The 25625-nt window shown below is 39.3% G+C and overlaps 1 protein-coding gene and 3 long non-coding RNA genes across 5 annotated transcripts; 3 read left to right on the top strand and 1 right to left on the bottom strand.

The window, feature by feature from the left end:
- Window positions 1-3322: 3322 nt before the first annotated feature.
- Window positions 3323-3789, bottom strand: LOC131995874 (uncharacterized). 2 transcript variants are annotated; one of them, XR_009397664.1, is made up of 2 exons: window positions 3594-3789; window positions 3323-3530 (listed from the first exon to the last, which is right to left on the bottom strand). It is a non-coding gene; the product is annotated as an uncharacterized LOC131995874 (long non-coding RNA). The 2 variants fall into 2 exon arrangements; XR_009397663.1 differs by having other exon boundaries at window positions 3323-3542.
- Window positions 3790-5107: 1318 nt separating this feature from the next.
- LOC131995743 (uncharacterized) lies at window positions 5108-7137 on the top strand. The gene is made up of 3 exons (XR_009397591.1): window positions 5108-5879; window positions 5971-6120; window positions 6185-7137. It is a non-coding gene; the product is annotated as an uncharacterized LOC131995743 (long non-coding RNA).
- Window positions 7138-16618: 9481 nt separating this feature from the next.
- LOC131995744 (uncharacterized) lies at window positions 16619-18034 on the top strand. The gene is made up of 3 exons (XR_009397592.1): window positions 16619-16778; window positions 16870-17019; window positions 17084-18034. It is a non-coding gene; the product is annotated as an uncharacterized LOC131995744 (long non-coding RNA).
- Window positions 18035-19496: 1462 nt separating this feature from the next.
- On the top strand, window positions 19497-25517 carry LOC106086001 (uncharacterized). Its single transcript, XM_013250498.2, has 6 exons — window positions 19497-20098; window positions 20152-20456; window positions 23118-23203; window positions 24081-24805; window positions 24873-25174; window positions 25234-25517. The coding sequence occupies exons 1-6, from the start codon at window positions 19528-19530 to the stop codon at window positions 25324-25326; spliced, it is 2082 nt and encodes a 693-aa protein (XP_013105952.2). The 5' UTR covers window positions 19497-19527; the 3' UTR covers window positions 25327-25517.
- Window positions 25518-25625: the final 108 nt, after the last annotated feature.

Genomic DNA, 25625 nt, shown 5'->3' on the forward strand with positions numbered 1-25625 from the left:
TTCGTCCTATTAGTCTGTCATCATTTAAGCTGAAGACTCTTGAGAGGTTGATTGAAACATATCTTAGGGCAAAGATCCATGGAGATCGTCTGTCGCGGAAGCAGCATGCATATAGTAAAGGCAAATCCACTGAAATAGCCCTTAACGACCTAGTTGGCTACATAGTGTTCTCTCGCTGTCAAGGAATATAAAATGGTAGCATTTCTTGACATCGAAGGTGCTTTCAATAATGTAAAACTGACGTCCATAATGAAGGACCATGAGTTTCTAGGCATCAAAACTACCGTAAGAAAGTTTACTAATAACTTACATACTAAAAGTAACATTACGGTACGCTTAGGATCGGTAGATCTAAAAAGATGCCTCGGCAGAAGAGCTCTTCAAGGATGTTCTCTGTCTCCTCTACTTTGGAATATAGCCATTAACAATATATTATTGTCTCTGGAAGAAAAAGGCGTAAAAGTGGTCGCCAGCATACGCGACGTGGCAATTGCGGTTAGGGAAAAGTTTCCCATCACTGTAAGAGATATTCTTCAGGAAGCTCTACGTGCAACAGCAAAGTGGGCTACCGAAAGTGGTCTAGGTATAAATCCGTGCAAGACAGAAATGGTTCCTTTTAGCAGGAGATACAAGTTGCCTACAGTGGAACGTGTCTCCTTGGGAGGAGAGAATGTTCCATTTACAGAAAACGCAAAATACCTGGGTGTTTTGCTGGACAGGAGATTGAACTTCAAATACAATATTTTGGATAGGGCAAGAAAGGTAACTCTTGCCCTGCTCTACACCTGCAAGAGAGCCATTGGCAAAAGTTGGGGGTTTAGACCGCGTGTCATGCATTGGTCGGACCTATAATACTATATGGTATTGTTGTCTGGTGGACGGCGCTTCAAAAATCCTCCTACTGCTCAATACTTAACCGGATCCAAAAGATGGCTTGTTTGTGCATCGTCACCATCTAATGCATTAAATTTAATGCTATGTCTTATGCCTCTGGATATTGTAGCTACCCAAATTGCAGCGACTACTGTCGTTAGGTTAAGGGAGCTTTATCATTGGTCATGTGGCGGCTATGGACACTGTGTTATCCTTGATACAATATCCGATGTTCCAGACAGTGTGGATTACACCCTACTTGAGCCGCTTTTTGATAAAAAGTACTGTACCACTATTCCTGATAGAACCGATTGGAACTACGATATCCCTATATACGGATGGTTCCAAACTTTACTAGCCCACCTGGCCGGCTTTGGGGTGTACTATAAAGATCTAGAACTGGTCATATCGAAAAGGTTACCCAACCACTGCAGTGTGTATCAAGCGGAGATCCTTGCAATTAAGTAAGTGGTGGAATGGCTAAGATATGTCATTACGACGATTGGCATAAATATATTCTCAGACAGACAGACAGCCATTAAATCTCTGCAGCAAGTATTTCTGAACACAAAAACCGCCCTCGACTGTCGCAGATCTCTCAACGAGATGGCTGAACAGTTCAAAATGCATCTGTTCTGGGTGCCGGGCTACAGAGATATCCCAGGGAATTGTAAAGCGGACGAGCTTGCGAAACTAGGAACTACCCTTCACATTTCAGGGATACTGGAATCTGTGGGTATGCCTCTAGCGTGATGTAAGTTAAGTTATCAGGCCCAGGCCCGAAGGACAACTAATGATAGATGGTCACAAAGAGAGGGCTGTGAGCATTGCAAAACTATGTAGCCTAATCTAGACTTGAAGAGGTCTACCACTTTGCTGTCACTGGCTAGAACAGACGTCTCAGCCATTGTGTCCGTCATGACAGGTTACTGTCTAATCGGAAAACATGCTGAAAGGCTGAAAGTTACCAGCAACGACTTTTGCAGAAGCTGTGAGGACATTAAAGATGAAGAGACTATAGAACACCTTCTGTGTGTGTGTTCCGCACTAGCAGTCAGAACGAGATCCACTTTAGGTTCTTATTTCTTTGGGAACCTGTCTGATTTAGCGGATGTGAAAATTCGTAAGTTGTTGGGCTTTTTTAAGCGATCTGGATAGTTCAACGGTAGGAACTAGAAGGCATCTTCCTTCTTCTGTTCCTGTGGTATACCAATGGACAAAAACGTCTAAGTGAGTCTAATGGCAGATTGCCTCTTAAATAAAACCTAACTAGGAATGGGAAAGGAAGTGATTCTTTCTACTGAATTTTGGAATTTATTTATGAATGGTGAATTGCGACTTATCAATGGATGAAATGAAATAAGCTTGTCGACTAGCTGGCCAGAAGTAGACTTGTCCATGTCATAGAACCAAAGAATCCACATATGTACTAGTACTTTAAAAAAATTGACCTTTTTCTACGATTGCTGTGCTATTGGGACGTGACCTGATGCTAATAGTTACCTTGTGACCTAGTTTCTCGAAGGAGAGGACATTCCTTATCCAGGGGTTAATAAGGCATGACTCAAGGCTGCTGTTGGGGTGCTGATTTATTGGTTTATTCGGTGGTTAATGTCGCGCTAAACGCAGAAAAAGGAGACTTCAGTAGGGTTTCTGGGGATGTGTAGCAGTTTTGTAAAGATCTGTTTGAATTTCTTAAACATTCAGTCCTCTTGCATTCTATACTGCAGGAGGGCCCTAATATGTTTAATAAATGAGTACTCTGGCTAAAAAAAGCTCAATATTTTCCTTCGGGTTAATCGGGAACGTACAACCGACTAACGTGGGATTGACGCATACATCTTTTTTCCTTGCTTTATTTTTTCTAACACCACACAGCTTTTAATGCTGTCTTATATAGCTTCTCACTATCCTAAGGCTGCCGAGTGAAACGGCTAGCAATCGCATTTTTCAACTAACCGTACTCTAAGCATTTCTGCCAATAAATGTAGAGGGAAAATAACCACCAAAAAGAAAGGCATCATTTCAAATTGTCTGAAATGCGAACACCACAAGTAGGTATATAGGTAAGAAACATCTGCCTCTCATACATTTTTTGAGTAGATTTGTATAAGGGAAATAATATTTGTACAGTTTTACCTGAATTCAGTGCTACTCTTTATGTATTGATTGCATACACATGCTCATTGTGGTAAGTTAAGCTTATCGTGGTCGCTAAAGGGATGTTGTGGAAAGAAATATATATAAATAAAGGATATTTAAGTAAGTAATTTACATGGAAACTTGAATACATTGCAAGCTCCATATTTGGAGCAAGTTCGTTCCGGTACACAAATCCTATCACTGGGGGAACTATAACATGTTTCAAAATTACTTCCGCTACTTCATGGAAACATCTCTTTGTTGCTTTCTCTTTGTAAACATTATAATGCAGAGATTAGCAAATTCGTACATTTTTTGCTTACATTCACATTTTTATTACAATATTTTGCTACATCTTAGACTAAAGAATCTACAAAGGTTTTTGTTATCAAAATATCTAAACTTATCCAACATATTATTATAACTGCATTCAACCAAATCCCACTTAGTCTAAACCATTGGAACTGATGTATTGTGAATCAAAAGGCCTTAGCGTGCACTTTGCAAGCGACAATCTGAAATTGAAACTATTGAAGGATTAAAATATACGATAAACTAATATTTTTGAGAGTATTTACCTATGAATATTTTAGCGTTTTCTTCCGCAATTCACAGCACAATTAAAGCAAGCTAGTGTCGATGTTGACTTACTTTTATGATTGTTCCCGTGGACGAGAAACTGCAGATGCTTATTGGTGCGCTCATAAACTATGTAGCATTGCATACAACGACTGTCAAAGTTATGTTTGCGTGTTTTGAGGGTATACTTAATTAAGTATGCAACTTACGGTACACTACCTGGTAATTATGTCATGGGTTCAATTAGCACAACAACAAAAAACTACCCAACAGAACTACCTTGATTGGCAAATACAAATGTCAAAGTGGTTTATTTATCTTCTTTAAATTTGTTTTAATGTTATATTTTCATCATTATAACCAAAATAATTTAATTAACAGGTAGGAGCAGTTGGCAAAAAAAAAAAAAAAAAACAGAACATTATCTGTCAAAATCAGTGAAATAGAAATATAATAACAAATACAAATGACATTCGCCTTAAACCCTAGTACTGACTTCATTCACATCGTAGTAGTTAATATTGCTGCCTTACAGCAGTAGTACACATGACATAATTACTAGGTAGTGTACCGTAAACAGCTGAGTACAATTTTTTTCTCGTTAATTGCACTATCTGTCAACGAGTTTGGGTTGTGTGTGTGTATTATAGCTATGAACAATGACACACAAACAACGAAAAATGGTGCGAACTACTAATATACCCAAAATCAGAGTTGCACTTATCACTGATTTTTATAGGTAGTGTACTCAATATTTTGTTGTTGGGCAACTGCCACTAACTGTAAATGTATATATCTTAGTACTGCAATTTCGAAGCAGCAGGCTTACTTCTGAAAAGTCTGTTGCTTGCTGGAAATGCAGATGCTTTATTATGAAAAGGATTTTAGAAGAAAAAATAAAACACATATGTAAATGTGTGTTTCAGTGGATGTTTATATTGGGTTGCCCAAAAAGTAATTGCGGATTTTTTAAAAGATTAAATAATAAAACTTAGAATGAACTTTAATCAAATATACTTTTTTTACACTTTTTTTCTAAAGCAAGCTAAAAGTAGCAGCTGATAACTGACAGAAGAAAGAATGCAATTACAGAGTCACAAGCTGTAAAAAAATTTGTCAACGCCGACTATAAGAAAAATCCGCAATTACTTTTTGGGCAACCCAATAATTACCACTGAATGTATACTTTCAACAATCTTTTTTCTCTAAATTTAGATACAATAGAACATGCCAGTCATATACACATTAGTATAGCAATAACACAAATGCTCAGCCACATTTCGAAAAGTATACTAAAGGACCAGGTAGCTTCGTTACATTAATATTCCACAAATTAAAATCATCTCTTCCAACAAAATTTCTGAAAAATCTAAAAAAGCCTAAAGTAATCAGAACAAATAACAGGCAACCATAAAATGTACCATAATTTTTTTTCAGCAGACCTGTGTATTCGCAACAGCAGATTTTGTTTGTTGAAATAGAAGTAAGAAATGTTTGCTAATACAGTGTCGTGGACCCCGGAGGGTCCGAACTGTCTCAGCGGAGAAAGGGGACATAGTGTGCTGGCGAGCGCTGGCTGTTGGCGTTAGAGCTCCGGCTGTGGCTCAGTCTGGGGCGCGGTTCTTGCCAACACACCATGTCCAGAGACAGGTGACAAAAAAAATTCAAATTTCAAACCAGCTCTGGATGGAAATGAAAAACACAGGGTCCCACTTATGTTAAGGCAGGCATGTCTTTCGCCTTCTTACTCGCACCTTCCGCTATGGATTCGCTCTTCAGGGGGCACTGAGACATCCCACAGTGCCCTGGACGGCCCACCCCAACCATGGTATCCGTTGTCCAACAGTTTTGGATACCCCAGAATCGGTCTCCCTTATCCCCCCTTACAGCTTGGTGCACTACCCCCTTCTTACCTTAGATAACTACTCCTCCATTGTGAAATGAAAACTAGGCAAAGGCGAATTTCATTTCAAACGTTATAAACGGTATGTATTTATTAAGCCGAATCAAAAATTCATTGCCAGACAAAGTTCAATCAAACGAAAAAAAAAGCAAAGAAAACAAAACAAGGAATTGTATAGTGGCAATTAAAAAACTTCGTTTATATAAACTCCTCTCCTTCAAAGAGAAAAATAGTAATAAAATTCTCCTTCCTCCACAGGTGTATTGGGTCTTCTCATGGTGTCTGGCCTTCCTTCAGGGTCGTCTCTCCTAACTGGAGTCAGTGCTGGAGCGGCTGAGCAGTGCCCACGCTTTCCTCTTGTCTGTCCGTCCGTCTGGTTGTGGTAAGTATGTGTATTCCGGCTGTATTGTATTTCCCGTAAATAAAAGCTTTGGCTTTTTTTTTTATGTCTTATATGTTTATTTTTTTTAAAGGCCTAAGTTCGCAAAGCGAACACCAACAGCAGTAAGGGCTCCTTTCCGCCCAAAAGGTCTAGAATCTTTACCCCCTGGCCCTAGGTTGAGCTCGACCTAACAGCTGAGGACAGCGCCTATTTATTCTAGCGCTGTGTTACTAATAGAAAGGTAAGTGTCTGGTGTTTGCCTGCCTAGCCGCTTTATTAACAATTAACCTTCTTTTTATTCGTAGGAAATATGTGTGTCAAGGTCCTGTCCGTCCGTCTAAGTTCACGTATACGTCCCGCAATAGTGTTTGTGAGGAAAAGGGTACCTGCAGCACTGTCGGCTGACCAGTGCTTTTGATATAGAGCTTCCCACGATGGACAGAGGAGGTGGAGGTGTAGCTTTATGTTTTCGCGTTTGGCTTTTTGTTATTTTGTGATCAACTTTGGTGGTGTCTATTGTCTTTGATTTTCAAGTTTAGGATTTTTAACTATTGACTTTGATTTGGTTTTTAGTTTTTTTTTCTTTTCAGGTCTTTTATTATTACATTGGTATTTTCCTTTTTTTTTTTTCAGGTTCTTTGGCTTTGCTTCGAAACTTTTCCCTTTTCAGGTTCCTTTTTATTTAATTTGATAACATTTCTTTTTTTTTTCCCAGAGTTTTCATAGATTTTCTTTTTCAGCTTTTAATAACTTTCAGTTCGATTTATTTTAATCACCTTTCTTTTCATAATCTTCTTTTTCAGCTCTTTAGTTTTTAATTTGTATTTATTTTCATTTATTTTGTTACAGCTTTTAAAACTTCTCAATAATTTATAGTTAATTTTTTTCCTCTTTCAGCAAATGTGCTGAAAGTTCAATAAATCACTTTAAAACTTTGAATTTGGTCTTTTTCTTTGTTGTTGGGTAAAAGCCAGTTCCGCCTCCTTTTCTCTGCCGAATCCAAAACCAAAAAGACTTTCTTTCTTTTTGAAAACACCACTTTCAACACTCTTCTGTACACCACCTCTTACTCCTTGCACGGCTCCATCCAAAAAGAAGTAGTCATCTTCCCTTTACTGTCCATCATGGTTCCCCCAAGCCATCATGTCCACCGAGGAACCATCATAAAATTTTGTTTTCCAAAATCGCAAAAACAAATAACATATGGTTTCCTCGATTTTCATTGTAGTAGTTACATTTGTATGTGGAGGTAACATATGCTGGTAACGCAGGGTTGCATTCACCAGCTGCCATAAAAAACACAGACGGTTCAAACCCAGATGTCGCTCTTCTCTAATCAGACATAGGGTGACACGCTACAAACCCAATCATCCTTTAGACGTCACCGTCATAGGATGGGAGGGAAAAACAACCTTTTGTCATGTATATAATAACATAACGTGTGAACGTAGCATTAGTCAAACCTATCTCAGTGGGTGTAGCCCCCTTAAGAAAAAGTAATTCTTCTCCAATAAATGTACCTTGACCTATAAGTATACCTTGAGTCGAGTAGTACCAACCCGGTACTCGATTAACCAGTTATACCTTCATTAAATATACCTTGATTAAACTAACTGGATATTTATGAAGCGGACGGACGGAATAAAATACGCAAAAAAAAAAAATATTTAAATAAAAGGTAAGTAAAGTGTAAAAAAAATTATTGGAAATGAAAAAAAAAATGAAAGTGCTGTGTGTAATTAAAATTTACAGTGCGTGTAACAAAATCTCTATAAGTTGCGGTCTATTTCGGTGTGTGTGCGTGTGTGTGTGTGTATAAAAAAAAATGAATGGACAAATTACAATGATAATTAATGTAAAAACCATTTGCCAACAAAACTTAAAAAAAAACAAAAAAAATTGCAATGCAAATAATAAAAAATTAACATAAAATTAAGTGTTGGCCCTGCAGAAAATTAAAAATTCCAACGAAAAGTGAACCTTAATATTAAAATTGTTTCATGGTGCTATATGTGTGTGAATGAAACTACAGACACCGGTTAGCAAATAATGCCGGTCAAAGAATTAATAAAAAAGGTGGGAAAAACTGACATTCCGACACAAAAAGGTGAAAATTGGCAGAAAATAAAAATAAATGAAATTAAATAGTCATGTAAAGTGTAATTACGTGCGGTTCTGCAAACCGTAACCTACCAAAAACTCAAACCAACGTGGTTTCAAAAAAAAAACGGTTCATTTTGATGTGCAAGTGTTTGTGATTTTAAATGCGTATGCTATCGTATGACTTTACGGTACCCCTACCATAATGTGTAAACCACTCAAATCATGAATGGAGGTGGGGGGTGCTAAAAACAAACTGAGTGCCAATACAAGTTACTCTGCACAAAAAAGTGAAGTAGGAGAAGCTAACATAGGTAATTGCGGAAAATGTGTGCGTGTCATGTGACGAATGTAATGCAAACAGAACAAGTGTTGAAGCTCTCTTCTCCTTGTGGTTCAAAAAAAAAGATCGAAAGAACCCAAAATGAAAATGTGAAAACGAAACAACTGAAATATTGTGAATGATTTATAAGTTCAATGAACGCAAAGTGAAAGTGTTGTGAGAAAGTTAATGTCAAATCAAAATAAGGACTCAACATTGAAGAGAAAAACTAAAAGTTATATCAAAAAAAAAAAATTGCGCTAATACCAAAAAAAAAAAATTAAAAGAAATGAAAAAGGAAAATTAAAAGTTCATGAAATAAAAACAATAAAAATAACTATACCAAAGGAAATCGTCGAAACCAACGCTACAATGTTTAAATGAAGTCAATGTGAAATGACTTAGAAAAATTTTAAATAACAAAAAAAAAATCTAAAACAAATTATGAAATTTCCAAAGTTAAAAGAAAAAAAAATTTCCATGCAAAAAAAAAAAAATTCCCAAAATTAAAAATTTCAAAAATAAAACAAAAAATTTTTGAATAAAATTGAAAATTTCAAACCAAAAGAAAATCTTAAAATAATAACAACTTAAGCAAAAAAAAAAAAAAACAATGCAATTTGACTAATCAACCTCCTTTTGGTTCTCTTTCCAGGTGCCACAGCGACACCAAACTCACATCGGCCGCCTAGCTTGAGAGCACGGACCATACCAGACGTGGACCAGCGACATAATGTGCCCAGGGCAGATGAACTGGTAAGTGTCAAATAAATAATACGCCACGGCGTATTCTTTATTACTCCTCTCAGCCCCCTACTTGCACTCACCACGGCATCCCTCGCTCCATGTCCAAGATGCCATAGCGATAGAAAGACGGGTCGGCCCGACATACACCGAGGTCGTCAAGAGGCTCTACCGTGGTTGAGTGATCTCCTGGGGCCGGCATCGAAAGATGACAATCTCTCGTCCGGACAAAACGCCTTCCGCCGCAACTCGCGCTCCATGTCCAAGATGCCATAGTGATAGAAAGACGGGTCACCCACTGCGAGGTTGACAGCGAGCTCTCCGGCGGTCGAGGCACCCCAGATAGGCCGAGAGAAATGGCACTACCTCGTTCTAACCCCTGTGCACATTACACTACTGGAACACTCCTGGCGGCCCCGCACTCGCGACTGCGTAAGACCACGAGTTTCGTCGCTCTCAGTCCCCGACGGATAATTCAGGTAAGTATAAGGTAAGTATAAAGTTCCAATTCTCTAGGTCCATTTACTCATCGTACCCACACACACGTCCTTCACCACCTGTTGACCATGGGATGTAACTTGCAAGGAATTTTATGGAAGCAATTCAAATGACCATCTATAGACGGTTTCGCCTAAACTGCCGCCCAAGGCGAACAAAAAAAAAATCTAAGTTTAAACCAGAAACTGCGTGCCTGCCAAAACTAAAGCTAAGTATCCTTAAATCTAAAATTAAAAGATAATTCAAATTCTAATTCATTTTTCGTTTATCCTATAGCTTCCTACACTAATGGCTTAAACCTATTGACCTTGGACCCATGTGATGGAATCCAACTTATAACTAAAACGGTAAGTCACTGATTTCAATTTTTATTAACTTTTTATCGGAGCGCCGCGGCCTACATTTGTAAGGTACTATGCTATGTTAAACTTCTCTTTAAAGGGGTGTCGCACTGCGGCACGCCGTTCAGACTCGACTATACAAAAAAAGCCTCTTATCATCGAGTTTTAAACTTGAAACGGACTACACTCACTGATATGTGAGAAGTCTGCCCCCGTTCCTTAGTGGAATGTCCATGGGTAAAATTTGCAACTTGCTTTCTCGGACACATTTGTAGCTAGAAGATATTTACTGCTTTAGGTCTTTAGCATGGTAGACGCCCAATGATTTCCCTTTTAGGTCTTCAATTTCATATAAGCATTTTCCGACTGCCTTAACAATCCGACACTTAATGTACTTCTTGTTGAGCTTCGCGTTTATATTCTTTCCGAAATCGCTCAATTGATGGTTACGTCGATAGACCTCTTGACCTGGGAAAAACCTGACTCTTCGGGCACGAATGTTGTATTTGCTAGCCCTATCGCGGTAACTCTTCTGTAACCTTTTTCTGACCTCTTCCCTCACTAATTCCAAATGGTTCGACTTTGGTAAAGCATTAAACTCTGGGTCTTTCAAAGAGTCTAATTGTCTAGCCAGCCTATAAACGCTGCCGTGAGTAATCATATTGGTGCCAAAAAGAGCAAAATAAGGTGTCATGCCTACTGAAGAGTGCACCGATGACCGTAATGCGCACTCAATTGCGGACAAGTTTTGGTCCCAATCCCTTTGATCCTCCTGTAAATAAGAGCGAATCGCCGCCAATATAGATTGATTAACGCGTTCTGATGCGTTAGCTTGAGGTGAATAGAGTCCCGTTTTCATATGGCTTACGCCGTAAGCCTCCATAAACGCCGCGAAATCTTTCCCAGTAAATTGTTTTCCATTGTCGGATAAAATAGTTTCGGGCACACCAAATTTGTGGAAAACTTCTTGCTCAAGAAATCTAATAACATTTCGAGCGGTTGCCTTTCCCATTGGTTTCAATAACACATATTTGGTCAGGTGGTCTAAGACAATAAAAATGTAGCAGTTTCCTGCCTTAGAGCGTACATAAGGACCTAAAAAATCTATGTATAGCTTTTGAAAAGGACGACTGATTTCTACCATTGACTCCATCGGCTGACGCATTGGCTGATTGTTCGGCTTAGCTTCTTTACAAACTTGGCACTTCTGGACGAAAAGTCTAACCTGTGCACTCATATGAGGCCAGTAATAATATTCCTTTAATCTACGAAGCGTCTTGTGGAAGCCACCATGAGCCGCTGTACTAGGGCAATGCGCTCTTTCTATGGCAGACGCGGTGAGCGATGCCGGTACCCATAACTTCCACACTGAATCCTCGCAAGGCAGATCGACAGTCACTGGTATCGTTCGTTTGTACAGAAAGCCATCTATGACTCTCAAATCTGGCAAATCATTCTGGTTAGCCTCCACGGCTTTGATCTTCTCAAGGTACTCCTCTTCCTTGAACTCAGCCGCATTGAGGTCTACTAAGCTAAAGGATGGCAATTCCAATTCATCAAGGTTATATCGCGAAAGCGCGTCTGGTACCACGTTTTGACTACCCCGGCGGTGTTCTATTTCGAAGTTGTGTCCCTGCAGTAAAAGACTCCATCTTGCCAGACGACCGCTCAGCTCTTTGTTGCCCATCAACCACTTGAGTGATGAATGATCTGTGATGACCGTAAACGGCATCAACTCTATATAAGGGCGAAACTTTTTTATTGCCATCACCACGGCTAGGCATTCCCTTTCGGTGACGGAGTAATTTTTCTGCGCTGGGGACAACTTCTGCGACATGAACGCTATGGGATGCTCGCCTCCTTCGTCGTCTTTTTGAAATAGAACCCCCCCAATGCCAACGTCGGATGCATCACACTGGATGTAAAAATGTTTCCGGAAATCAGGGTGTCTTAAGACTGGACTACGGGTTAATGCCTCCTTTAGCCGTTTGAACCCAATTTTGGCTTCCTCACCAAACTCAAAGCCGCGGCCTTTCTTCAATGTCGCAAAAATAGGTGCCGCGATGGTCGCATAATCGGCAATAAAACGGCGATACCAGCCTGTCATACCTGTGAAACGCCTAACTTGTTTGACATTCTTTGGGTATTCGTATTCCACTATCGCAGAAACTTTGCTAGGATCAGGCTTTACTTTTCCCTCGCCAACTATATACCCGAGGTATCGCAGCTCTTTAAAACAAAACTTTGACTTTGCCACATTAATCGTTAGACCCGCCGCTTTCAAGGCCTTTGCCACTTGTCCCAAAAGGTCGAGATGTGTCTCAAAATCTGGGGCCACTATGAGCAAGTCATCCAAATAAACAAACACTCTTTCACGGAGATGCGCAGGAATCACCTTATCCATTAACCGGCACATTCTTTGGGCTGCGTTGCACAACCCAAAGGGCATTACGGTGAACTGGTATAAGGGTCTTCCTGGTACAGTAAAGGCCGTTTTCTCCCTGCTTTTCATCTCTAGTGGTATCTGCCAGAAAGCATCTTTCAGATCCACACTCGAGATGAAATGCGTATCCCCTAGCCGGCTAAGAAGGCCCTCAATGTTTGGGAGCGGATAAGCATCCTTGACAGTAAGGGCATTGAGCTTTCGAGCATCCAGGCATAACCTATTTTTTGTGCCTTTCCGGACTAATGTCACTGGGTTATTCCAAGGGCTCTCACTGGGCTCAATGACCCTCATGTCAAGCATCCTATCCAGCTCTGCATACATTAGGCTTTGCACTGCTGGGGATACAGGGTAATGTCGTTGCTTTACTGGTATTGCATCTGCCGTGTCAATAGTGTGTGTCTGTAAGGATGTCTTGCCCAATCCCCTTATCTCGAAAGACGGAAATTGAGATATGACCTCGTCTAATCTACCCTTCTGATCACTGTCCAATCGGTGCTGGGATGGGTCAATAGGGTCATCTTCTGCCTCGTCCTCCAACGACAAACTTTCAACACTGGCTAGCAATTTATAACGTTTCATGAAATCGACCCCAAGGTATAGTGCTTTACTTAAAGTGGGGACTAAGAAAAAGGTTACCTCACTTTCTATCTTGCCAAGTTTTACCGGGGCTCGAATACGTCCTACAACCCTGTGAGGTGTCTCGTCCGCTGTGCCGACTTGTGCTGAAAACTTGAAAATCGGTATCTGCGCCCTCTCAACTAACTCTAGACAGCCTCTGCCTAAGACGGTGACTGTTGCGCCACTGTCTAATAACCCCTCGACCTCTTCATTTCCAATTTTCACTCGCAAGTAAAGACGAGTGTCTTCTCCCTCATATAAGGTAGATGAGGCTATCTCCTGCCTGAGTTTCCTTCTAGACTTATACCGCTCTCTAGCTCTCTTGATTCGTAAGTGTCTCTTTGGGTTGTTTAGGGCATGTTCCGATTCCGTAGAGATCAGTGGACTTACCTTACCTATACCTAAAACATTATGTAATACACTTCTATCGTACAATTCATTTTTCCCATTATATTTGTTCAATTCATCTACTTCATTAACTTCATTAAATATTCTAGCTCTAGCTTGATTATACTCCTCCATTCGCATGTGCCAAGGCCTTATCTTTTTTAATTTTATTTCATTCTTTAATTCATTTTCTAATCCATTCCTTAATTCATTACTAAACCTAACCTTATTCTCTAAAATAGTTATTCTAGTGGAATCCTGCTCCACCTGATCGGCCTCTACTGGGGGTGCATTGGTTTCGGGCGCGTTTCCCCCTCTGTCGGGCCCGCTTGTCGGTTTCCCTGACATCGCGGACATTTTGGTTTCACCACGTTCTCCCTTCCGCAGCCATAGCAAAACAGCTTCCTCGTGGTAGATGGGCAGTCCATAAAACCATGGCCTTTTTCGCGACAGTTCCAGCAGACGCAACTGGACTGTCTACTGATGGCTTCTACATCTAGTTCCGGCTCTTCTTGTTCATACTCAAGCTCATTTACCCTAGGAGCAAATTGCTGACGGTGTGCTTGAGCGAACTGCCGTTGGTTAACCAGCAATAACTCGGCTTTCTTGCACTCTTCCCTGAAGTGCTGCAGCCCATACATCTTTATTGGGAAGACTAAGGCTGCCATTGCCTGTTTTAAATTGCCCTTCATCATCTCAACCATCATCTGCTCGTTCATGGGCTCGCGTTGCTGATGCCGAAGGCGCAGCATGGCATTGCAAAAGTCCTCGAATGACTCCTGTGACCCTTGTCTTCGGTCCATCATCTTCCTTTGGATGTCGAAGTCACTCTCGAACTTGCGAAACTGGGCCAGGAATGCCTGCTTCAACTCTGGATAGCTGCGCGTGTACCCCAATCTTCTCTGCATCCAATACCACTCCTCCGCCGGTCCCTCTAAGAGCTGTGGGAACTTCACCAGAACTTCATCCCACTCACACTGGTAATCCTCCCGAAGCTGTTCTAAGCGAAAAATGAAGTCTTCGGCGCTTATCGACCTGGATGTGCCATCGAACTTAACCCGCCACTTCTCCACGTCTATCTTCCTCATATACTGGCGATTTGGAGTTAGCCTCGCCTGCGGGTACATTGGCTGATAAGGCGGTGCTGATGCGTTTGTAGCGTTCGGGAGATTGGTGTACTGGTTGCCTAGATGGTGGTACTGTTCCGTCGGTTGGTGAGGGGATGGCAACCCATTCTGTGGTCTCTGCGGTGCTTCTTCGGCTGAAAAGTTTGAGTCCTGATTCATTGCTGGCTCTCGGTATTCGTGGCCTCTCGGATATGGACCAGATGGCGGCATCAGCTGGCTTCCTGCCGTGGGCGGTGGAGCTGGTTGTGTGTTTGCTGTCTCTGGGACTGTTGGGTTCTTTGCAATATTTAAGTTGTTCAAGCTCTGTTGCACAAGCTGGGGTACCAGTTGCCTCAACTTCTCATCGAGCAACCTGATTAGCTCCAACTGTCCCACACCAATCGCCGAATCTATTACCGCATTTAGGGAACCTCCTTCTCGTGGAGCTTGGTAAAGCGCTTGGCGTATATTATTCGCCTCCCGGTTCTCCCTTCGCTCTCTCTGTACCGTCTGAGCTGTCAAACTGCTGAATTCCGGCGTGTCTGGGGTTATACGTACGTCCGACATGTCCGATACGGACAAAACCGGACTGGAAACCGCCGACGTGACCATCATAGGTGTGACTGTTGCCGTTGTTGTGGCCATAGATATTGCTGTGGTTGCTGTTGTGGTGACGATGGCTGTCGCCAGGCTAGTTACTGTGGTTGTTGTTGTCGTTGCCATAGCCGATGTGGTTGGACCAGAAACTTCACTAGAGTAACTATTTGCCCTTGTATTAACCATTAAATCTAACTATAACCTATAATCCTTACTAATCTATTGAAAATTCAAAAATAAGAAGAACAAAATACTTCAGCCAAACAAATCTTCAAAATATATTAACTCTACGTTTTTTCTTCTTTCTTGCAGGTATGAAATCCAAAATTCACAAACCAGGTAGAAAGGGTAGTGCATATATCCTAACATAAGGTGGGGAACAAGTGAGAGAAGAGCAAATCCAAGCGGATAAGCGAAGCATTCTAAGTTTCCAAATAGGACTTCTCCAAACGTATCCGGAAACTGCCTTCTCTGCCGTAATGTATTGTATGACCCTGAGATGCTGTAGTATATTGGTATTACGTTTGCTACCTACGGACATAACCACACGGCTGTTGTTGAACACATAAAGATAAACCCAACAACGTCTCATGTGCTTTGGCTCATGGGTATGATTGTATTAAGCGGACGGACAGGTAAGCAAAAGTAATTTGGGCTATTGCAGTTAACTATTGTATATAATGGCATCTCCTTCTCTCCTCAGGCCCGTCGCAAACGAAATGCGGATACCAAAATCCTTAAGCTTCGTGACTTACGGGAGTTAAAGATTAGTAAAACACCGTGCCACATCCTGCATCTAACCAGCTTCCAGTCACCACCAGTTTGGCACGCGATCCAAGCTTTTGAAAACTTACGATCGGGACTCAATCCGGTAACCGAAATCCGATCAGTTGCTGGCTGTGGCGATAAAATGATGCGGTCAACCCGATAACTCGGGCCCCATGTTGCGGGCGCCATTCTTGTCGTGGACCCCGGAGGGTCCGAACTGTCTCAGCGGAGAAAGGGGACATAGTGTGCTGGCGAGCGCTGGCTGTTGGCGTTAGAGCTCCGGCTGTGGCTCAGTCTGGGGCGCGGTTCTTGCCAACACACCATGTCCAGAGACAGGTGACAAAAAAAATTCAAATTTCAAACCAGCTCTGGATGGAAATGAAAAACACAGGGTCCCACTTATGTTAAGGCAGGCATGTCTTTCGCCTTCTTACTCGCACCTTCCGCTATGGATTCGCTCTTCAGGGGGCACTGAGACATCCCACAGTGCCCTGGACGGCCCACCCCAACCATGGTATCCGTTGTCCAACAGTTTTGGATACCCCAGAATCGGTCTCCCTTATCCCCCCTTACAGCTTGGTGCACTACCCCCTTCTTACCTTAGATAACTACTCCTCCATTGTGAAATGAAAACTAGGCAAAGGCGAATTTCATTTCAAACGTTATAAACGGTATGTATTTATTAAGCCGAATCAAAAATTCATTGCCAGACAAAGTTCAATCAAACGAAAAAAAAAGCAAAGAAAACAAAACAAGGAATTGTATAGTGGCAATTAAAAAACTTCGTTTATATAAACTCCTCTCCTTTCAAAGAGAAAAATAGTAATAAAATTCTCCTTCCTCCACAGGTGTATTGGGTCTTCTCATGGTGTCTGGCCTTCCTTCAGGGTCGTCTCTCCTAACTGGAGTCAGTGCTGGAGCGGCTGAGCAGTGCCCACGCTTTCCTCTTGTCTGTCCGTCCGTCTGGTTGTGGTAAGTATGTGTATTCCGGCTGTATTGTATTTCCCGTAAATAAAAGCTTTGGCTTTTTTTTTTATGTCTTATATGTTTATTTTTTTTAAAGGCCTAAGTTCGCAAAGCGAACACCAACAGCAGTAAGGGCTCCTTTCCGCCCAAAAGGTCTAGAATCTTTACCCCCTGGCCCTAGGTTGAGCTCGACCTAACAGCTGAGGACAGCGCCTATTTATTCTAGCGCTGTGTTACTAATAGAAAGGTAAGTGTCTGGTGTTTGCCTGCCTAGCCGCTTTATTAACAATTAACCTTCTTTTTATTCGTAGGAAATATGTGTGTCAAGGTCCTGTCCGTCCGTCTAAGTTCACGTATACGTCCCGCAATAGTGTTTGTGAGGAAAAGGGTACCTGCAGCACTGTCGGCTGACCAGTGCTTTTGATATAGAGCTTCCCACGATGGACAGAGGAGGTGGAGGTGTAGCTTTATGTTTTCGCGTTTGGCTTTTTGTTATTTTGTGATCAACTTTGGTGGTGTCTATTGTCTTTGATTTTCAAGTTTAGGATTTTTAACTATTGACTTTGATTTGGTTTTTAGTTTTTTTTTCTTTTCAGGTCTTTTATTATTACATTGGTATTTTCCTTTTTTTTTTTTCAGGTTCTTTGGCTTTGCTTCGAAACTTTTCCCTTTTCAGGTTCCTTTTTATTTAATTTGATAACATTTCTTTTTTTTTTCCCAGAGTTTTCATAGATTTTCTTTTTCAGCTTTTAATAACTTTCAGTTCGATTTATTTTAATCACCTTTCTTTTCATAATCTTCTTTTTCAGCTCTTTAGTTTTTAATTTGTATTTATTTTCATTTATTTTGTTACAGCTTTTAAAACTTCTCAATAATTTATAGTTAATTTTTTTCCTCTTTCAGCAAATGTGCTGAAAGTTCAATAAATCACTTTAAAACTTTGAATTTGGTCTTTTTCTTTGTTGTTGGGTAAAAGCCAGTTCCGCCTCCTTTTCTCTGCCGAATCCAAAACCAAAAAGACTTTCTTTCTTTTTGAAAACACCACTTTCAACACTCTTCTGTACACCACCTCTTACTCCTTGCACGGCTCCATCCAAAAAGAAGTAGTCATCTTCCCTTTACTGTCCATCATGGTTCCCCCAAGCCATCATGTCCACCGAGGAACCATCATAAAATTTTGTTTTCCAAAATCGCAAAAACAAATAACATATGGTTTCCTCGATTTTCATTGTAGTAGTTACATTTGTATGTGGAGGTAACATATGCTGGTAACGCAGGGTTGCATTCACCAGCTGCCATAAAAAACACAGACGGTTCAAACCCAGATGTCGCTCTTCTCTAATCAGACATAGGGTGACACGCTACAACAGCAGCCCTGTTTGCTGAAATAGCAGTAATGTCTGCATTCCCATTTTCAGCAGACAAACACTGCAGCAGGAACAGGTAGGAGCAGTAGCCCAACGACAAAATTTGAAGTGCACTATCTGTCAAAATCAGTGATTAGAGCAACTCTGATATTGTGTTTAATACTGGTTCGCGCCATTTTTCGTAGTTTGTGTGTTTAAAGTTCTGGGTAGATTTAAAAAGGTAAAGTCATTAGCTCAACAACAACGAAATCAACGAAGCAACATTGTGTGAATCGGGGTAGAAATTCCCACACTTCTGTAAAACTTATGTACACTGTCAAATTGACAATTTATTTATTTTTTTTTTTGCATTTTCACTTCCAGCAGCCAAAAAATTAAAATATTTGTGATTGCAAACGTGTGGTACAATTAAGAGGTAGTTTCATTAGCAGAACAACAAAAATCTACTCCCAAGACATCTACATCATAATACCGTCAAACCTGACCGGCTGTGAACAGCCGTTCGCGTGAGACCACCATTTTAAATCCGCCTTGGTGTGGTGGCAAAACGTCCATCAGCTTGATGGCAAGATGGCAGATTGCACCAAATGATTTGTGGTTGTTGTACAAATGAGATCACCTTTAATTGTTTCGCCATGACCCATCACCACAGCATAAAATTTCCCATCCCCCAGAACATGACCCTAAAATTGTTACATGGTGTTATTGTATCAATATTAGCTGTGTTCGGGAACTCAAAAATTTGTGCAAATTCGCACAAATTTTTACTGTTAGTCGTTCGCGTACTTTATTTGCCAGCAGAAGAGAGCGAGAGAGAGAGAGCAAATTTTGACAGATCGAAAATAGAGAACCTTCAAATTTCTACTGGGACTTTTTTGCTAGCAGAAAATTGAAACTTTGAAGATGTTTTGTAAAGGTCAGCTGTTTTATGAAAAGCCGCCGTTACATGAAAATACAAAAGCTAATACCAAAATGGATCAAAAAGGCAGAGGTAAGTAATAAATTAAAATATTGTTAATTATTAAATTTGTTTCATTTTTATATACTTTTAATAAAGATTCATGGCCGCAGCTAGTTCGGCAAATTTTCAGTCATTCGCGTACTCTTGCTTGCAATTTTTTTAAAGAAATTAAAATGGCTCTTACTCAACTGCACATTTTTACTGGAAAAGTACGCAAACAGACCTATTATTTTTTAGTTTGTTAACGGCCTTGTAAACCCCGCCCCTTTGAACACCTTCACTACATTCGAATCAATAGATAATCCAATCTACAAAAATACACATTTAACTTTTTGTTGTAGGCATAAGTCTTATGGCAAACATAATGTTCAAAATTTAATATTTTCTATTTTATAGTCAGTAGGCACAACAGTGTTTGGTTATTGGGATGGGAGCGCCAGAAAATTTTTTTGATGTTCTTGGGAAATGGAATATAACCATATTAAATGTGCTCTTTATTGCTTTGAGTTTTCTCATGGTATTTTTTGGAGCTTTAATGGCATTAATGGAGGCTAAACTACCCATCGGTGTTAAACAGTTCTTCCGCTATGGCAAACACGCATACAATTCGAAAAAGAAAAACAAACTCATGTCAAGCTTGGAAGTACCGAAATCTTGGTTTTCCCATTTCTATATCTTCGCTCTGATCTTTTCGTGGTTTTCATTGTTTTTGGTCGTGCAAGTGACGTTATTTGGAAAAGCATTACCAAAATATATGGAAACATTTCTAGACTATGTTGCCGGAGGTCAAAGTCGAAAAGTGCTTATCGACTCCAATGCATGTTTGATTACCATGACCCTTATGTGTTTACAATGTTCAAGGCGATTCTACGAAACTAATTTTGTGCAAATTTTCTCTAAAAAGAATAAAATCAATGTAGGCCATTATTTTGTGGGTTATTTGCATTACTTTGGGGCGATACTTGCTGTTATGGCTAATGCTGAAGGTTTTTCCAGAGGTAATTCAATTTTTTCCAAAAATATTGCAAACTCATGTTATGTCTTTTTTCAGAATCCTCATCATCTGAAGTAAATTTTTCAAAAATCTCTTTGGTACAATACTTTGCCATTGGTTTATTCCTATTCAGCTGGTGGTATCAGTACCAGTCCAATATTATTTTGGTTAATTTGCGAACGGATGGAAAAACTGGGAGAGTGGCGACCGAGAAACATTTACTGCCAAAAGGCGGCTTTTTTGAATTGGTATCGTCTCCCCACATGTTATTCGAAATTGGCTTGTATGTTGCTCTGTTAGTGGGATTCTTATCACAAAGTATTACATGGTGGCTGGTCGTTTTTTGGGTTATCAGCAATCAGGTAAGAGAAATATCCTATTTTTTTAATTGGAAAGAATAAAGTAGGATTCCTTTTGCCGAGCTCTCAGGAAACGTGAACTTAAATAGACTCGTTTTAACCCAAAAAATATTTGTGGGTTGCAACTCTGAAATCACAGTTTATGTCAACTGCATTTTAAGCCATATCAAATTTCTCCCGTGTGCTTGAAATACTTATTTGGCTTTTACAAAAAGATATCGATACCGCTGATTGTCCGCAGTTGCAGCTACTTCGTATGGAGCATTCCACTTTCCTGAAACTGTGCACGCCGGTAGCTCCCAGCTAAACTTCTTATGATAACGATGGGCACCACACCGATCGAAGCTCAAAGTTCCAGCCTGTGTGGTGCTCATAGTTATGTCATGGCGGGATAATCTTTATCTCATTATGGAGGTGGTCAACTGAGGAAACAACGTCTACTCTGTCGTGCTCAGCGGGCATTCCAGCTTTTTACGCCATTATAGTTTTTTGTTTAAACACCATAGTGCATAGTTTGGGATGTTAACGGATCGTTCTTTTCTCAAAAGATCAATGTTAATTACCTTATTTCTACATGGTGGCCTTGAGATATAAAACACCATCTTTTCCAATGTTCGAAGCAGCGATTCGGTTCTAAGCTCTTCAATAGTTGAAAAATCCGATCCTCTCATGTATGTTTTCAATTCTAAAAACGGGAAAAAGTCGCAGGAAGCCAAGTCTGGTGAATCTTGTGGATAAGATATGACAATGGTATTGCAAGGCGGATTTAAAAGTGTTGTCTCACGCGAACAGCTGCTAACAGCCGGCCGGGTTTGATGGTATTAATATTTCAGATTTTTGTTTGCATTCTCTTTATTGTTGTCTTCTTTCTCGCATATACTCTGCTCATATACGCACACGTATACACACACGCAAAAAATTTGTTTGCGTGTGTTGGCAAAACGCTGATCAGCTTGATGATAGGATGGCGGATATCACCATATAATTGGTGGTTGTTGTACAAATTGGAACACCTTTAATTGTTTCACCATGATGGTATTGCTTTCAGCCAAATAATTAAGAACAATCAATGACGAGTATTCAGGTACAATATTATGATGAAAAAGCCATAAATTATTGTTCCACAATTGAGGCGATTTTTTTGTATTACTTCTAGTAAGCGACGCTAACCATCAAGATAAAAATCCTCATTAATCAATCCCATGGAAGCCGGTTGTAGGTATCGTATTGAGCCAATAGATTCATTTATCGGCAAGTGCTACCGCCTCAGTGTACAACAAACTGCTGCAACAACAACGATAACTCCTCTTTAATCGTAAATTCATGTGGCAAGAACTCGTGAAGCACTATGCCCCGACAATCAAAGAAAACAGCAAAGTCTTATGATTGATCAACCTTTTTTAAAGCCTTGACTCCCCTGGGATATTGCATTGGGACGATTGCCCTTCCGTTTCAATATCACAACCATATATCCATGATACACCAGCAGTTATGTTATTTTAAGCACATTTTCATCGTGATTCACCTTATTCCACATTTCCTTAGCAATTGTCTAAATTTTCAGATATAATTTCTTGGTATGATGCAACCGATATGCCTACAAGCTCTGCAACTTCTCTAATTATGATTCCAGGATTCTCGATTAGAATTTTCTTCACTTTCACAACATTTTCATAGATTCATGAAGTCATCATACTTCCTGAACGTGCTTCCTCATACACATCTTTTCTGCCATCTTTAAAAAAATATTTACCACTTGCAGACGTTTTGCTGGCTCAGAGTACAATCACCGTATACCACTCTCAGCATTTCAAAGTTTTTTGAGCACTTAATCTCATTTTTAACACAAAATTTGATACAAACCCTTTATCCCATTTTTTACACACCGAGCAATGCACAACAATTATACTCCGACAAACTAAATTCGAGGAATTTATGCGCTATTTCATAGCGCATAAATTCCTCGAAATGCACAAATGTGCAAAAATGCACTTTACAGGGCGCACGTCTGATTTGGCTGAAATTTGGTATGTAGATATGGGTTGATCCCAGGAAAACGAATAAGAAGTCCTGGGCCCCGAGGGGCAAAAATCCCCCTTGGGGGGAAGTGGACCAACCTAGGCAATATGGGTATAAAATGAAAGGTATTGTCGAGTAGATTACAAGTATGCTAAAACATGCATAAAAATTTGACCCAGGAAGGGGTCTTGAGAATTTTGCAATATGTGAACATAGGTAATATAGGTATCAAATGAAAGGTAACAAGGAGAAGATTACGATGATATGGAAAAAGAATAAATTAAGATCGAAAAGAAAGAAAAATGTTAAAAAATGCGTGATTTTCGTGTTCCTGGGGGTGCAAACAATGAAAAGGTAATATGCATTTTCCCCCCATATAAACCTATCTACCGGAATGGCTACTTAAGTATGCGGGCACCGCAATTTCTAACGATTTGCCAATAGAGAGCACAATTTTTGTTCAAATTGAAAAATATTGAATGTTGACTTCTGTTATAGTCTCAAATTATGTCCTTTTAGTTTCTTCCAAAGACAGAAATCGTCCATATAAAATCGCAAAACGAATTCAAGATTAACGGCGTATAAGATACTAATTATTTCTATTTTTTATTTAAAAATTAAAGGTTTAATTTCATATATTTTTAGGTTTATAATGCTGTTTGCACTCAATCTTGGTATAAGGAAACATTCAAGAACTACCCAAAACATCGCAAAGCAATTATACCATTTATTCTATAAAAAAAACCCTTCATAGGAAATATGATAGTAAAAATTAATATTCAAAATAATCAGTGATGTTTTTAACCACAAATAAGCATTTTGATTTTCGCTACGATTATTAAGCTAAACTAAATTTTTGGAATCCTGGCTAGAACCTGAAAAATAACTATATGTTACGTCACGGCAGATCGCACAAGACAACTTGAACGAATTGGAACCTTCCCGTTTCTAAAAAAATTAACAGAAATACTCATATTAATAAAACCCGTTTACACTGCTCTTTGAATCCGGATTTAATGACTCGATCATCTGTTTTTCTTTATAAAATCAGCTGACGATAGCTTTAAATCCAGATTAAATGAGCAGTGTAAATGGGGTTTAAACAAAAATACTCACTGTAACTATTGGGTTGCCCAAAAAGTAATTGCGGATTTATTAAAAGAAAGTAAATGCATTTTTAATAAAACTTAGAATGAACTTTAATCAAATATACTTTTTTTACACTTTTTTTCTAAAGCAAGCTAAAAGTAACAGCTGATAACTGACAGAAGAAAGAATGCAAATACAGAGTCACAAGCTGTGAACAAATTTGTCAACGCCGACTATATGAAAAATCCGCAATTACTTTTTGGGCAACCCAATAGATATTTTGAGTGTTTATTTAAAAAGATGTATCATGTAAGCTGTCCATTATTATATTAATATAATGTCTGCTGATTAATAAATGAGCAAACATATTGATTAATTAATTTAATTTCACAAAAATTAACTTTATAATACATTTATTTTTTAGTGGAAATTGGATTTCAAAAAATAATAAATAATTCAGTATCTTAACTACGATTTTTGTGTTTCTCTTTATATATACCATACACGACTTTCGATTAGGTTGTACTCTGGTACTCTGCTATTTGGTTATCACCAATTCGTATGTATGTATGTGTATCTGTTAACAGCGGTGAAAGCTGGTATTTATATCCACATTAAAAAACAGTTTTATTTTAATTCCGATAGCTTACAAAACTTTGAAAATTTTAAATTATTCAATATGATCTTTGATTATTTTGAATATATTCTTAAAAATAAAATAAATTTAATCCATACAATATTCATTGGGTTTACCATTATAATTGTTGTGAATGGCTCCCTTATCAATTTAATGGAACCACTGTTGCCGGTCTTTATAAGACAATCATTTCGTTATGGAAAGCATAAGCATATTGGTTCGAAGGATGCCCTAGTTTCTATGATTGAAATACCAAAATCATGGTTTAGTCACTTTTATGTGTTTGCTTTCTCATGGGCATTATGGGCCTTATATTTGGTGCTTAAAGGTATCATCATGCACACAACTGCTCCAGATTACGTTATTCAATTTTTGGACCTTGTTGGAGGTGGCACAGAAGCTCGAAAAGTTCTTATAGATTCCAATACCGCTCTTATAGCAGCTGTATTAATGACTCTGCAGTGTGCCCGTCGATTTTACGAGACAAATTTTGTACAGATTTTTTCTAAGAAAAGTAAGATTAATCTATCGCACTACATTGTTGGTTATTTACATTATTTTGGTGCAATACTGGCATTGCTGCTCAATACCGAGGGTTTTGTAAAAGGTAACGTGGCGGTTAAAAAAATTGTAGAAGTAGTAAAAATTTTAATGTTTTTTTTTATTTTCTTCAGGTTCTATGCCATCCACGTTCAGCTTTAGGAAAATCACTTTATTCCAATACGCTTGTCTCTTCCTGTTCCATTTCAGTTGGTCTCAGCAATACAAATCAAATATGATATTGGTTAATTTGCGCAAAGATGCTAAGACTGGAAAAGTTGAAACTGAAAAGCATCTGCTTCCCACTGGGGGCTTTTTTAATATTGTTTCATCACCACACATGTTATTCGAAGTTCTTATGTATGCTGCATTGCTAGGCATAATGGCGAACAGTTTCACCTGGAAGCTTATCGTCATATGGGTTTGTAGCAATCAGGTGTGTATGTTAATTCATTTTAGATTATTTTCATATTCATATTTTCAATATAATTTCAGTTGATGAATGCTTTATTAACACATAAATGGTACAAGGAAAATTTTAAGAACTATCCAAAACACCGTAAGGCTTTAATACCATTCATTTTATGAATGGTATTTCCTTTTGCATGTTCATGAGGCTTAGTAATATACAAGACATTGCATAGAACTATGGCTAGTTCTAACTTATATGTAATTGACTGTGCCATATTACTGTACTAATGCATATCATTCCTGCTGTTGCTTTATATTTAAGCAAATATTGTCGTATAAATAAATATTCCAAAATCATATATAAATATAAAAAATATGTCTATTCAAGGCCCTATCTGGGCGCCGTTTGTTATGGGCATTGGTAGTCCTAACTGTTGTTGTTGTAGCCACATGTCTACATGTGGAGGTGGCGATCC

The sequence above is a fragment of the Stomoxys calcitrans genome, chromosome 3 (genome assembly GCF_963082655.1).
Source record: "Stomoxys calcitrans chromosome 3, idStoCalc2.1, whole genome shotgun sequence".
Classification (NCBI taxonomy): domain Eukaryota; kingdom Metazoa; phylum Arthropoda; class Insecta; order Diptera; family Muscidae; genus Stomoxys; species Stomoxys calcitrans.